A 14,247-nucleotide genomic window follows, 5' to 3' on the forward strand; every position below is an offset into this window, starting at 1 on the left:
CCCAGAAACCCCCCTTGGGGTCATCCAGAACCCCCCTTGGGGACTCCCCCCCCCCCCCATTAAATGCCTCCCACTGTATTTTTGTAACCAGTTTCCATCTTCTCTTCATTGGGGTTGCTTGGGGGGGTTGGGGGGTGGTTGTGGTTTATGCAGCTTCTGGGAGGTGCCCTCGCCCCCCGTTGTCACCCCAAAGACCCACACGTGGGGGACACTGAGGCCGGGCGATGCGGAAGCTTTATTGCGGTGCCGGGGGGGCTCCGGGGGTCCCCTAGAGCCAGACGTGCTCCTGGCAGTGCTGCAGGGCCTGGGGGGAGCAGGGGGGTGATGGGGGGCACAGAACCCCCCCCACTCCCTCCCCTCCCCGTCCCTTTGCCCCCCCCCCCCCTCACCTGGCAGCGCTGCGCGGCCGTGGGGCTGGAGCACCAATAAGTGGGGCCCAGGACACAGGGACCCGGCTTCGGGGACAGCTCCAGGAGGGGGGGGACCGGGACCAGGTCCTGCTGGAGGTGGGGGGGGGGGGAGCGGACACGGGGGTCAGGCCCGTCCCCATGGGTGCACCCCCCCCCCCCCCGGGGTGTCCCCGTGCTCCCCGCGCGCGCGTTCCCGCGCTCACCGCGTCTCTTCCCGCCACGGGGGCGCGCGTTTCCCGCGGGGTCGGCGCCTCCTGGCGGCAGCCGAGCAGCGCGCGGCAGAGCAGCGCGGGCCCCATGCGCGCGAGGGCGCGCTCCAGCGCGAGGGCCGCGTAGCGCTGCGCGAGGCACTGGCACGCGCCCGCCGCCGCCAGCGGGAGCGCGCGGCACAGCGCGGACACGGCCTCGGCCACGCGCGCCCGCGGCACCGCCGCCTCCAGGCGCGCCACCAGCGAGCGGCAGAGCCAGCACCGCGGCACCGGCAGCGCCCCCTGCCGGAGCACCCGCGCCCAACCGTCAGCACCCACCCGTCAGCAACCACCCACCCGCACCCACCCGTTGGCACCCATCCACCTGCACCCACCCATTGGCACCCATCGGCACCCATCCACCTGCACCCACCCGTCAGCACCCACCCACACCCACACACCAGCACCCACCCGTCAGCACCCATCCACCCGCACCCACCTGTCAGCACCCACCCACCTGCACCCACCCGCACCCACCCATCAGTACCCACCGGCACCCACACACAAGCGCCCACCCGTCAACACCCATCCACCCACACCCACCCATCGGCACCCATCGGCACCCACACACCCGCACCCACCCATCAGCACCCACCCACCTGCACCCACCCATTGGCACCCACACACCAGCACCCATCGGCACCCACCCATCAGCACCCATCCACCCGCACCCACCCATCAGCACCCACACACCCACACCCACCCATCAGCACTCATCCACCCGCACCCACCCATCAGCACCCACACACCAGCACCCATCGGCACCCACCCATCGGCACCCATGGGTACCCACACACCCGCACCCACCCATCACCACCCATCCACCTGCACCCACCGGTACCCACTCATCGGCACCCATCAGCACCCATCCACCTGCACCCTCCGGTACCCACACACCCACTCCCACCAGTACCCACTCACCCGCGCCCACCCGTCAGCACCCATCCACCCGCACCCACCCATCGGCACCCACCGGTACCACACACCCGCACCCACCCATCACCACCCATCCACCTGCACCCACCGGTACCCACACACCTGCTCCCACCAGTACCCCCACACCTGCACCCACCGGTACCCACCTGCACCCACTGGTACCCACACACCTGCACCCACCCATCAGCACCCATCCACCTGCACCCTCCGGTACCCACACACCCGCTCCCACCAGTACTCACACACCTGCACCCACCAGTACCCACGCACCCGCACCCACCCATCGGCACCCACACACCCGCACCCACCAGTACCCACGCACCCGCACCCACCCATCGGCACCCACACACCCGCACCCATCAGTACCCACACACCTGCACCCACCCATCGGCACCCATCCACCTGCACCCACTGGTACCCACACACCCACACCTACCCATCAGCACCCATCCACCTGCACCCACCCATTGGCACCCATCCACCTGCACCCACCGGTACCACCCACCTGCACCCACCCATTGGCACCCATCCACCTGCACCCACCAGTACCCACTCACCTGCACCACCCATCGGCACCCATCAGCACCCACCGGTACCCACACACCTGCACCCACCCATCAGCACCCATCCACCCGCACCCATCGGTACCCACACATCTGCACCCACCCATCAGCACCCATCCACCTGCACCCTCTGGTACCCACACACCCGCTCCCACCAGTACTCACACACCTGCACCCACCAGTACCCACACACCCACACCTACCCATCAGCACCCATCTACCCCCACCCGCCCATCAGCACCCATCCACCTGCACCCACCCATTGGCACCCATCCACCTGCACCCACCAGTACCCACTCACCTGCACCACCCATCGGCACCCATCAGCACCCACCGGTACCCACACACCCGCACCCACCCATCAGCACCCATCCACCCACCAGCACCCACCAGCACCCACCGGCACCCCCGTGACACCCCCGGTACCACCGGACCCCCCCGACACCACCCCGGTACCTGCGGGCGGTTCTGCAGCGGCTCCAGCAGGGCCAGGGCCGGGCCCCCCCCCGCCTGCCCCGGGCACAGCTCCAGGCGGGCGCACACGGCCGAGGGCTTCTGGGGGGGGGGGGGCACAGAGTGAGCCCCCGCACCCCGAGGTGTCCCCATTGCCCCGCAGCACCCATGGGTGGCACTCACGAGGCGCCCCTCGATGTCGGTGAGGAGCAGGCTCCAGTACTGGTGCACCAGCTCCTGGCACGGCGGCACCATGGCGGGTACCGGCAGCGCCGCGCACTCGTGCCACAGGAACCCCTCCACCGCAGCCTGTGCCACGACACCGGAGCGTCACCGCCATGGGCACCGCCATGAGCACCGTGACATCGCCATGGGCACCGTGACATCGCCATGGGCACCGTGACAACGCCATGGGCACCGTGACATCGCCATGGGCACCGTGACACCGCCATGGGCACCGCCATGGGCACCGTGACACCGCCATGAGCACCGTGACATCGCCATGGGCACCGTGACACCGCCATGGGCACCGTGACATCGCCATGGGCACCGTGACACCGCCATGGGCACCGCCATGGGCACCGTGACACTGCCATGAGCACTGTGACACCGCCATGGGCACCATGACACCACCATGGGCACCGTGACACCGCCATGAGCACCGTGACACTGCCATGGGCACCGTGGCACCACCATGGGCACCGTGACACTGCCATGGGCACTGTGACACCGCCATGGGCACCGTGACACCGCCATGAGCACCGTGACACCGCCATGGGCACCGTGGCACTGCCATGGGCACCGTGACACTGCCATGGGCACTGTGACACCGCCATGGGCACCGTGGCACCACCATGGGCACTGCTGTGGGCACCATCACAATCACACCACCACGGGCACCATGGCACTGCCATGGGCATTGTGACTCTACCATGGGCAACACCATGGGCACCATGACACCACTATGGGCACTGTGGCACCACTATGGGCACCGCTATGGGCACCGTGACACCACCATGGGCATCGTCATGGGCACTGTGGCACCACCATGGGCATTGCTGTGGGCACCATCACACCACCACGGGCACCATGGCACTGCCATGGGCACTGTGATGCTACCATGGACAACACCATGGGCACCATGGCACCACCATGGGCACCGCTACGAGCACTGTGACACCATCATGGGCACCACCATGGGCACTGCGACACCACCATGGGGACCCCTATGGGCACCGCCATGGGCACCACGGCACCACTATGGGAACCACCATGGGCACTGCGACACCACCATGGGGACCCCTATGGTCACTGCCATGGGCACCACCATGGGCACCACGGCACCACCATGGGCACCGTGGCACCCTTATGGCCCCCCCGTGTCCCCATGGGCACCTTGGTGGCCGACTCGTTGGCCATGCGGATGAGGAGGGCGATGACCTGCTGGCAGCTGGCACACATGTCCTGTGGGGAGAGCGGGATGGGGGCGCGTGGGACGGGGGACATGGAATGGGGATGGGGGGTACGGAGAGGGGACGTGGGACATGGGGACATGGAGTTGGGATGTGGGGACATGGGATAGGGGACATGGAGAGGGGACATGGAGATATGGGATATGGGGACATGGAGATATGGGATATGGGGACATGGGGACATGGGATAGGGGACATGGGATATGGGACCATGGAGCGGGGATATGGGGACATGGGATAGGGGACACAGGGATGTGGGACCATGGAGCGGGGACATGGAGATATGGGGTAGGTGGGGACAGAATGGTGTGTGGGGCCATGCTTGGGGACATGGGGCAGGGGCTGTGGGGGACACAGGGGGGTCATGGGGATCATGGGTTCATGGGGACCTGGGAATCCGTGGGGACACAGGTGCTGTGCTAGGTGCTCGTGGGTGCTGTTTGGGTGCTGTTTGGGTGCTGTGGGCGCTGTTTGGGTGCTATTTGGGTGCTGTGGGTGCTGTTTGGGTGCTGTGGGTGCTATTTGGGTGCTGTTTGGGTGCTGTTTGGGTGCTGTTTGGGCACTGTTTGGGTGCTGTGTGGGTGCTGTGGGTGCTGTTTGGGTGCTGTTTGGGTGCTGTGGGTGCTATTTGGGTGCTGTTTGGGTGCTGTGGGTGCTATTTGGGTGCTGTTTGGGTGCTGTGGGTGCTATTTGGGTGCTGTTTGGGTGCTGTTTGGGTGCTGTTTGGGCACTGTTTGGGTGCTGTGTGGGTGCTGTGGGTGCTATTTGGGTGCTGTTTGGGTGCTGTGGGTGCTATTTGGGTGCTGTTTGGGTGCTGTGGGTGCTCCTGGTTCTCACCGTGCCGGGGGGGTCCCAGTCGTGGCAGCTCAGCTCCGTGTCCCCGGTCTGGCACCGGGTTGGGGGGGGCACCCCATAGACCACCCCAAACCCTGCGGCCACCGTCAGACCCACACCGGGACCCCCAGCACCCCCAACACCCTCCGAACACCCCCAATATCCCCAATCCTCCCAACACCCCCAATAACCCCCAACACCCCCAATACCCCAATACCCCCCAAAACCCCCAACACCCCCAACACCCCCCAACACCCCCAATACCCCCAAACACCCCCAACACCCCCAACACCCCCAATACCCCAATACCCCCAATACCCCCAACACCTCCAACACCCCCCATACCCCCCAACACCCCAACACCCCCCATACCCCCCAACACCCCAACACCCCCCATACCCCCCAACACCCCAACACCCCCCATACCCCCCAACACCCCAACACCCCCCATACCCCCCAACACCCCAACACCCCCAACACCCCCAACACCCCAATACCCCCAACACCCCCAATACCCCAACACCCCCAATACCCCCAACACCCCCAACACCCCAATACCCCAACACCCCAACACTCCCAACACCCCCAATACCCCCCCACACCCCGAACACCCCCAATACCCCCAATACCCCCCAATACCCCCAATACCCCCAATACCCCCAATACCCCCCAATACCCCCAATACCCCCAATACCCCAATACCCCCCAATACCCCCAATATCCCCAATACCCCCCAACACCCCCAACACCCCCAACACCCCAACACCCCCAATACCCCAATACCCCCCAACACCCCCAACACCCCAACACCCCCAACACCCCCAACACCCCCAATACCCCCAATACCCCAATACCCCCAATACCCCAATACCCCCCAACACCCCCAACATCCCCAATACCCCCCAACACCCCCAACACCCCCAACACCCCAACACCCCCAATACCCCAATACCCCCCAACACCCCAACACCCCCAACACCCCCAACACCCCAACACCCCCAATACCCCCCAACACCCCCAATACCCCCAATACCCCAATACCCCCAATACCCCCAACACCCCCAACACCCCAACACCCCAACACCCCCCAACACCCCCAACACCCCCCAGCCCAAGACCCCAAACAGGACTCAGACTCGGGCCCCCCCATACCCACCCCCCCCCCCCCACCTGCGGCTGCGCAGAGCAGCGCCAGCAGCGCCGGTGCCGGGGCCGGTGCTCGCCCCATGGCCGTGCCCGAGCCGGGAACCGCCGCCTCTTATAGGGAGGAGGGCAGCGGGGGGGGGGGGGGGGGGAGGGGGGCGGGGGGATGGGGATAGGATAAGGGGGATAGGGGGATATGGGGGTATGGGGACATGGGGATAGGGGGATGTGGGGATGGGGGAATATGGGGATATGGTGACATAGGGATAGAGGGATATGGGGACATGGGGATAGGGGGATATGGGGATAGGGGGGATGTGGGTATGTGGGAATAGGGGGGATATGGGGATAGGAGGATAGGGGGGTATGGGGGTATGGGACATGGGGATAGGGGGATGTAGGGACATTGGGATAAGGGATATGAGGATAGGGGGATGTGGGGGTATGGGAATAGGGGGATATAGGACATGGGGATAGAGGGATATGGGGATAGGGGGGATGTGGGGATATGGGACATGGGGTTGGGGATATGGGGATAGGGGCATAGGCGGATATAGGGTATGGGGACATGGGGATTTGGGAATAGGGGGACATGAAGGTATGGGGCTACGGGGCTATGGGGCTATGGGGCTATGGGGCTATGGGGCTATGGCGCTACGGGGCTATGGAGCTATGGGGCTACGGGGCTATGGGGCTATGGGGCTATTGGGCTATGGAGCTATGGGGCTACAGGGCTATGTGGCTATGGGGCTACAGGGCTATGTGGCTATGGGGCTACGGGGCTATGGGGCTATGGGGCTACGGGTCTACGGGGCTATGGGGCTATGGAGCTATGGGGCTATGGGGCTATGGAGCTATGGGGCTACAGGGCTATGGGGCTATGGGGCTACGGGGCTATGGGGCTATGGGGCTATGGGGCTATGGAGCTATGGGGCTACAGGGCTACGGGGCTATGGGGCTACGGGGCTATGGGGCTATGGGGCTATGGAACTGTGGGGCTATGGGGCTATGGGGCTATGGAGCTATGGGGCTACAGGGCTACGGGGCTATGGGGCTACGGGGCTATGGAGCTATGGGGCTATGGGGCTATGGGGCTATGGAGCTATGGGGCTACAGGGCTACGGGGCTATGGGGCTATGGGGCTATGGAGCTATGGAGCTATGGGGCTACAGGGCTATGGGGCTACAGGGCTACGGGGCTATGGGGCTACGGGGCTATGGGGCTATGGGGCTATGGGGCTATGGGGCTACAGGGCTACGGGGCTATGGGGCTACGGGGCTATGGGGCTATGGAGCTATGGAGCTATGGGGCTACAGGGCTATGGGGCTACGGGGCTACGGGGCTATGGGGCTATGGGGCTACGGGGCTATGGGGCTATGGGGCTATGGGGCTATGGGGCTATGGGGCTATGGGGCTATGGAGCTATGGGGCTACGGGGCTACGGGGCTATGGGGCTATGGGGCTACGGGGCTACGGGGCTATGGGGCTATGGGGCTATGGGACTATGGGGCTATGGGGCTATGGGGCTATGGAGCTATGGGGCTACGGGGCTACGGGGCTATGGGGCTACGGGGCTATGGGGCTATGGGGCCATGGCGATAGGGGGTCCTGGGGGGCAATGAGGGGTCACGGGGTCACGTTGGGGGTCCTGAGGGCGCCGGTGCCGGGGTGCAGAGGGGGGGAGGAGCTGGGGGGGCTGCGGGCACCGGGACCCCACGGCCCCACCCCCCCTCCCTCCCTCCCCCGCGTCTCCCCCCCGGCCATGGCCCCATTCCCCCCCCATCCCCCCACTTCCTCCACGCCCCCCCCCGTTCCCCCGCACCCCTCCCCCCCCAGCACCCATGGGTGCCCCCCTCCCCCTCCCCCTCCCCGTCCCCTCCCGTTCCCGGCAGGGCCCCGCCCCCACTCGAGGGCTCTCGTGCAGGGGCGCGGCGGGGCCGGGCGGGGGGGGCGCAAAGGGTCACGGGGGGAGGGGCCGCACCCAACCCCCACTGCCCCCCATTGCTTCCACTGCCCCCCATTGCCCCCATTGCCCCATTGCCCCCACTGGCCCCCATTTCCCCATTGCCCCCATTGCCCCCATTGCCCCCACTGGCCCCCATTGCCCCCATTGCCCCATTGCCCCCATTGCCCCCCATTGCACCCCAGTGCCCCCACTGCCCCATTGCCCCCACTGCCCCCCATTGCCCCCATTGCCCTCCATTGTCCCCATTGCACCCCACTGCCTCCCACTGCCCCCCGTTGACCTCCATTGCCCCCATTACCCCCATTGCCCCCATTGTCCCCATTTTCCCCATTGCCCCCCATTGTCCCCATTGCCCCCACTGTCTCCATTGCCCCCATTTTCCCTATTGTCCCCATTGCCCCCCGTTCCCCCCACTGTCCCCATTGCCCCCGTTGTCCCCATTGCCCCCATTACCCCCATTGCCCCCATTCCCCCCCTCGCCCCATTGCCCCCCATTACCCCCCATTGCCCCCCATTACCCCCATTGCCCCCACTGTCCCCATTGCCCCCATTGCCCCCATTGCCCTCATTGCCTCCCACTGCCCCCCATTGCCCCCATTGCCCCATTGCCCCCCACTGCCCCCCATTGCCCTCCATTGCCCCATTGTCCCCATTTTCCCCCATTGCCCCCCATTGTCCCCATTGCCCCCCATTGCGCCCAGTGCCCCCATTGCCCCATTGCCCCCCACTGCCCCCCATTACCCCCATTGCCCCCATTGTCCCCATTTTCCCCATTGCCCCCCATTGTCCTCATTGCCCCCAGTGCCCCCATTGACCCCATTGCCCCATTGCCCCATTGTCCCCATTGCCCCCACTGCCCCCCATTGCCCTCCATTGCCCCCACTGCCCCCATTGCCCCCATTGCCCCCATTGCCCCCCATTGCCCCCATTGCCCCCACTGCCCCCCATTGCCCCCATTGCCCCCATTGCCCCCCATTGCCCCCCACTGCCTCCCACTGCCCCCCATTGCCCCCATTGGCCCCCATTGCCCCCACTGCCCCCCATTGCCCTCCATTGCCCTCCATTGCCCCCATTGCCCCCCATTGCCCCCCACTGCCTCCCACTGCCCCCCATTGCCCCCATTGGCCCCCACTGCCCCCATTGCCCCCCATTTTCCCCATTGCCCCCACTGCCCCCCATTGCCCCCCCTTGCCCCATTGCCCCTCATTGCCCCCATTGCCCTATTGTCCCCATTGCCCCCACTGCCTCCACTGCCCCCATTGCCCCCATTGCCCCCATTGGCCCCATTGCCCCCACTTCCCCCCACTGCCCCCCATTGTCCCCATTGTCCCCATTGCCCCCATTGTCCCCACTGCCCCCATTGTCCCCATCACCCCCATTGTCCCCATTGCCCCCATTGTCCCCATCCCCCCACTGTCCCCATTGCCCCCGTTGTCCCCATTGCCCCCCATTGACCCCATTGCCCCGTTCCCCCCACTGTCTCCATTGCCCCCATTTTCCCCATTGTCCCCATTGCCCCCCGTGCCCCCGTTGTCTGTGTGTGCCATGGGACACACCCCACACCCCATATCCCACACCCCACACCCCACACCCCACATCCCACACCCCATATCCCATACACTCCCCCCCGCTCCCCTACCCCCCCACTTCCCTCTGTCCCCATTCATGTCCCCGGGGGTGGCTCCGGTGCCAGCGGGAAGGGCCCCCCCCCCCATCCCCCCCACCCCCCCCCCCATCCCCCCCATCCCCCCCATCCCCCCCCCATCCCCCCCATCCCCTCCCCCCCCCCCCATCCCCACCGCACCCAGCCGGGGGGGGCGGGGTCCCCCCACAGCCAACGGGGGAGCCCAAGGGGACCCCCCCCCACTGCCCCCCCCCAGCGCCTCCGGACTCCTCCTCCGCGGCCTCCAGCCGCCAGGGGGCGCTGACGCCGCCGCTGCCCAGGGTCAAGATGGCGGCGCCCGCGGTTGTCCGGGCCTTGAGGGTAGGGACGGGAACGGGAACGGGGGGGCTCCAGAGACATGGGGGGAGTGGGGATGGGGGGCACGGGGGTACCCGCTATGGGGCACACGGGATATGGGGGCACCCGCTATGTGGGACAGTGGGGATGGGGGGCAGCCGCTATGGGGGGCACGGGGGGCACTCCCTATGGGGGACATGGGGAGCACTCGCTATGGGGCACACGGGATATGGGGGCACGCGCTATGGCGGACAGTGGGGATAGGGGGGCAGCCGCTGTGGGGGGCACGGGATGTGGGGGATATGGGGGGCACCCGCTATAGGGCGCACAGGATGTGGGGGATATGGGGGGCACCCGCTATAGGGCGCACAGGATGTGGGGGATATGGGGGGCACCCGCTTTGGGGGATGCGGGACATGGGGGGCACGGGATGTGGGGGGCACGGGATGTGGGGGGCACGGGATGTGGGGGGCACGGGATGTGGGGGACAGCCGCTATGGGGGGCACGGGGGGCACTCGCTATGGGGGACATGGGGAGCACTCGCTATGGGGCACACGGGATATGGGGGCACGCGCTATGGCGGACAGTGGGGATAGGGGGGCAGCCGCTATGGGGGGCACGGGATGTGGGGGATATGGGGGGCACCCACTATAGGGCGCACAGGATGTGGGGGATATGGGGGGCAGCCGCTATGGGGCGCACGGGATATGGGGGTCACCCGCTATGGGGGACAGTGGGGATAGGGGGGCCCTCGCTATGGGGGACATGGGATATGGGGGGCCCTCGCTATGGGGGATATGGGGGGCACTCGCTATGGGGAACATGGGATATGGGGGGCCCTCGCTATGGGGGACATAGGGAGCACTCGCTATGGGGGATATGGGGGCCACTCGCTATGGGGGACACGGGATATGGGGGGCACCGGGTACGGGAGGAACCGGGGGCAATGGGTAATGGGGGCCATGGGATGGGGAGGGCGTTGTGGGCAGTGGGGTGCGGGCATGGGAGCTATGGGGGGCACCGGGGACGCAGAGGGGCCCCGGGGATGGGGGCAATGGGGACAATGGGGGCAATGGGGACAATGGGGGCAAGGGGGGGCAATGGGGGCATTGGGGACAATGGGGGCAATGGGGGCACTGTGGGGCAATGGGGGCAATGGGGGCAAGGGGGGGCAATGAGCGCAATGGGGACAATGGGGGAAGTGGGGGCATTGGGGGCAATGGGGGCAATGGGGGGCACTGGGGGGCAATGGGGGCAAGGGGGGGCAATGAGGGCAATGGGGGCAAGGAGGGCAATGGGGACAATGGGGGCAATGGGGGCACTGGGGGGCATTGGGGGCAATGAGGACAATGGGGGCAATGGGGGCAATGGGGGCAAGGGGGGGCAATGAGCGCAATGGGGACAATGGGGGAAGTGGGGGCATTGGGGGCAATGGGGGCAATGGGGGCAATGGGGGGCACTGGGGGCAATGGGGGCAAGGGGGGGCAATGAGGGCAATGGGGGCAAGGAGGGCAATGGGGACAATGGGGGCAATGGGGGCACTGGGGGGCATTGGGGGCAATGAGGACAATGGGGGAAGTGGGGGCAATGGGGGCAATGGGGGCACTAGGGGGCAATGGGGACCCCTCACCCATTGTCACCCCACAGGCTCTGCCCCACATCCGCCCTGTCCCCGATGGCACCCGGCACCTGCACAGCACCCCCCCCTGCCTCAAGGTAAAGCGGGTCCCCCCTGCCCCCCAGCTCTCTGTGCCCTCCCCCCCCCCCAGCTCTCTATGGGGCACCCCATAGCGCTGCCCTCCCCCAGGCTCGTGCCGGGCGGGTGCGCGTGGGCAAGGGGGACAAGGCAGTGACGTACGAGCAGGCCCATGGGCCCCACCACATCGGGCACCGCAAGGGGTGGCTCTCGCTGCACACCGGTGGGTCCCACGCCGCGACGTGTGGGGCGCGGGGCGGTCACAGGCCTTGGGGTGCTGTGGGGACCGGTGGGGCGCGTGGGGACGGTGGGGATGGAGATGTGTGGGGCAGGAGGGTGCCGTGGAGATGGGCCATGGGGCGCCATGGGGATGTGTGGGGCAATGGGCACGGTGGGGATGGAGATGTGTGGGGCAGGAGGGTGCCGTGGAGATGGGCCATGGGGCACTGTTGGGATGTGTGGGGCAGTGCGAATGGTGGGGAATGGGATGTGTGGGGCACGTGGGTACTTTGGGGACTCAGGTGTGGGGCTCAGGGGCATGGTGGGGACACGTGGGGCACAGAGGAATGTGGGGCCAGGACCCATGGGCATTGTGGGGATGGGGACGTGTGGGGCTCTTTGGTGTCCTGGGGATATGTGGGGGGCAATGGGCACAATGGGGAATGGGATGTGTGGGGCACGAGGGTGCTGTGGCTATGGGCCATGGGGTGCCATGGGGATGTGTGGGACACGGTGGGGAATGGGGCGTGTGGGTCATGAGGGTGCTGTGGGGCAGGGCCATGGGGCGCCATGGGGACGCGCGGGTCACGAGGGTGCTGTGGAGATGGGCTATGGGGATGTGTGGGTCAGGAGGGTGCTGTGGAGATGGGCTATGGGGATGTGTGGGGCACGGTGGGGAATGGGGCGTGTGGGTCAGGAGGGTGCTGTGGGACAGGGCCATGGGGCAGGGCTATGGGGATGTGTGGGTCACGAGGGTGCTGTGGGGCTGGGCTATGGGGATGTGTGGGTCACGAGGGTGCTGTGGGGCAGGGCCATGGGGATGTGTGGGTCACGAGGGTGCTGTGGGGCAGGGCCATGGGGATGTGTGGGTCACGAGGGTGCTGTGGGGCAGGGCCGTGGGGCAGGGCCATGGGGACGTGTGGGTCAGGAGGGTGCTGTGGGGCAGGGCTATGGGGATGTGTGGGTCACGAGGGTGCTGTGGGGCTGGGCTATGGGGATGTGTGGGTCAGGAGGGTGCTGTGGGGCTGGGCTATGGGGATGTGTGGATCACGAGGGTGCTGTGGGTCAGGGCCATGGGGCAGGGCCATGGGGATGTGTGGGTCAGGAGGGTGCTGTGGGGCAGGGCCGTGGGGCGCCATGGGGGCGCGCGGGTCAGGGTGGCTGCGCGGGCGCGCGCTCACGAGTGGCGCCGCAGGGAACCTGTGCTCGGAGGGGGGCGCCGCCGAGCGCGCTCTCGAGGACGCCTTCGCGCGCCGCTTCCTGCGCGGGACCTTCCCGGGCGCGCTCCTGGCCCCGCCCCTGCTGCGCCGGCGCGGGCGCGCGCTCGTGGTGAGCGCGGTGGTGGCGCGCGCGCTCCCGGCGCCGCAGCTCCTGTTCCTGCAGGGCTGGGCCGAGGCGCTGCTGAGCGGCCTCTACCGGAGCCCCGTGCGCATCGAGCTCCTGGCCCTGCCCGCACCGCCCGTCTACAAACACATCTGAGCCCCCACCCTGCCCCACAGAGCCCCGCCCCCTGCCCCACAGAGCCCTCACCCTGCCCCACACAGCCCCCACCCTGCCCCACAGAGCCACCCCTGCCAGCACCACCCATCTACAAACACATCTGAGCCCTCACCCCCCGCCCCACAGAGCCACCCCTGCCAGCGGCAACCGTCTACAAACACATCTGAGCCCCGCCCCCCGCCCCACAGAGCCCCCACCCCGCCCCACAGAGCCCTCACCCCTGCCCCACAGAGCTCCGCCCCCTGCCCCACAGAGCCCCGCCCCCCGCCCCACAGAGCCACCCCTGCCAGCAGCACCCGTCTACAAACACATCTGAGCCCCCCCCCACCCCACAGAGCTCCGCCCCCTGCCCCACAGAGCCCTCACCCTGCCCCACAGAGCCCTCACCCTGCCCCACAGAGCCCCCACCCTGCCCCACAGAGCTCCCACCCTGCCCCACAGAGCTCCGCCCCCTGCCCCACAGAGCCCTCCCCCTGCCCCACAGAGCCCTCACCCTGCCCCACAGTGCCCCCTCACCCCGCCCCACAGAGCCCCCCCCGCCCCACAGAGCCCTCACTCTGCCCCACAGAGCTCCCCCCCTGCCCCACAGAGCCACCCCTGCCCGCGCCGCCCATCTACAAACACATCTGAGCCCCGCCCCCCGCCCCACAGAGCTCCGCCCCCTGCCCCACAGAGCCCCCACCCTGCCCCACAGAGCCCCCTCACTCTGCCCCACAGAGCCACCCCTGCCCCACAGAGCCCCCACCCTGCCCCACAGAGCTCCCACCCTGCCCCACAGAGCTCCGCCCCCTGCCCCACAGAGCTCCCCCCCTGCCCCACAGAGCTCCCACCCTGCCCCACAGAGCC

At 67.6% G+C, this 14,247-nt stretch overlaps 2 protein-coding genes across 2 annotated transcripts; one reads left to right on the forward strand and one right to left on the reverse strand.

Annotated features, from left to right (window-relative positions):
* Positions 1-219: 219 nt before the first annotated feature.
* Positions 220-6,144, reverse strand: SFTPB (surfactant protein B). Its single transcript, XM_062637673.1, has 8 exons — positions 6,087-6,144; positions 4,920-5,011; positions 4,006-4,074; positions 2,794-2,919; positions 2,614-2,712; positions 614-901; positions 390-497; positions 220-304 (listed from the first exon to the last, which is right to left on the reverse strand). The coding sequence occupies exons 1-8, from the start codon at positions 6,142-6,144 to the stop codon at positions 269-271; spliced, it is 876 nt and encodes a 291-aa protein (XP_062493657.1). The 3' UTR covers positions 220-268.
* A 3,781-nt stretch (positions 6,145-9,925) lies between these two features.
* Positions 9,926-13,380, forward strand: MRPS24 (mitochondrial ribosomal protein S24). Its single transcript, XM_062637671.1, has 4 exons — positions 9,926-10,009; positions 11,634-11,702; positions 11,794-11,905; positions 13,097-13,380. Exons 1-4 carry the CDS (start codon positions 9,977-9,979, stop codon positions 13,378-13,380), a joined length of 498 nt encoding a protein of 165 aa, XP_062493655.1. The 5' UTR covers positions 9,926-9,976.
* Positions 13,381-14,247: the final 867 nt, after the last annotated feature.

This window comes from Pezoporus occidentalis, unplaced genomic scaffold (genome assembly GCF_034315485.1).
Source record: "Pezoporus occidentalis ecotype Australia unplaced genomic scaffold, CSIRO_AGI_Poc_V1 ctg532, whole genome shotgun sequence".
Lineage (NCBI taxonomy): Eukaryota > Metazoa > Chordata > Aves > Psittaciformes > Psittacidae > Pezoporus > Pezoporus occidentalis.

Bases quoted from the DNA above. Each gene is read 5' to 3' on its own strand.
- SFTPB (XM_062637673.1), bottom strand. From the start codon at position 6,144: ATGGGGCGAGCACCGGCCCCGGCACCGGCGCTGCTGGCGCTGCTCTGC. The intron at 5,012-6,086 runs GTGGGGGGGGGG...CGGTGGCCGCAG, and splicing joins GCTGCTCTGCGCAGCCGCAG to GGTTTGGGGTGGTCTATGGG. The intron at 498-613 runs GTGAGCGCGGGA...CACCTCCAGCAG, and splicing joins CCGTGGCGGGAAGAGACGCG to GACCTGGTCCCGGTCCCCCC.
- MRPS24 (XM_062637671.1), top strand. From the start codon at position 9,977: ATGGCGGCGCCCGCGGTTGTCCGGGCCTTGAGG. The intron at 10,010-11,633 runs GTAGGGACGGGA...GTCACCCCACAG, and splicing joins CGGTTGTCCGGGCCTTGAGG to GCTCTGCCCCACATCCGCCC. The intron at 11,906-13,096 runs GTGGGTCCCACG...GTGGCGCCGCAG, and splicing joins GTGGCTCTCGCTGCACACCG to GGAACCTGTGCTCGGAGGGG.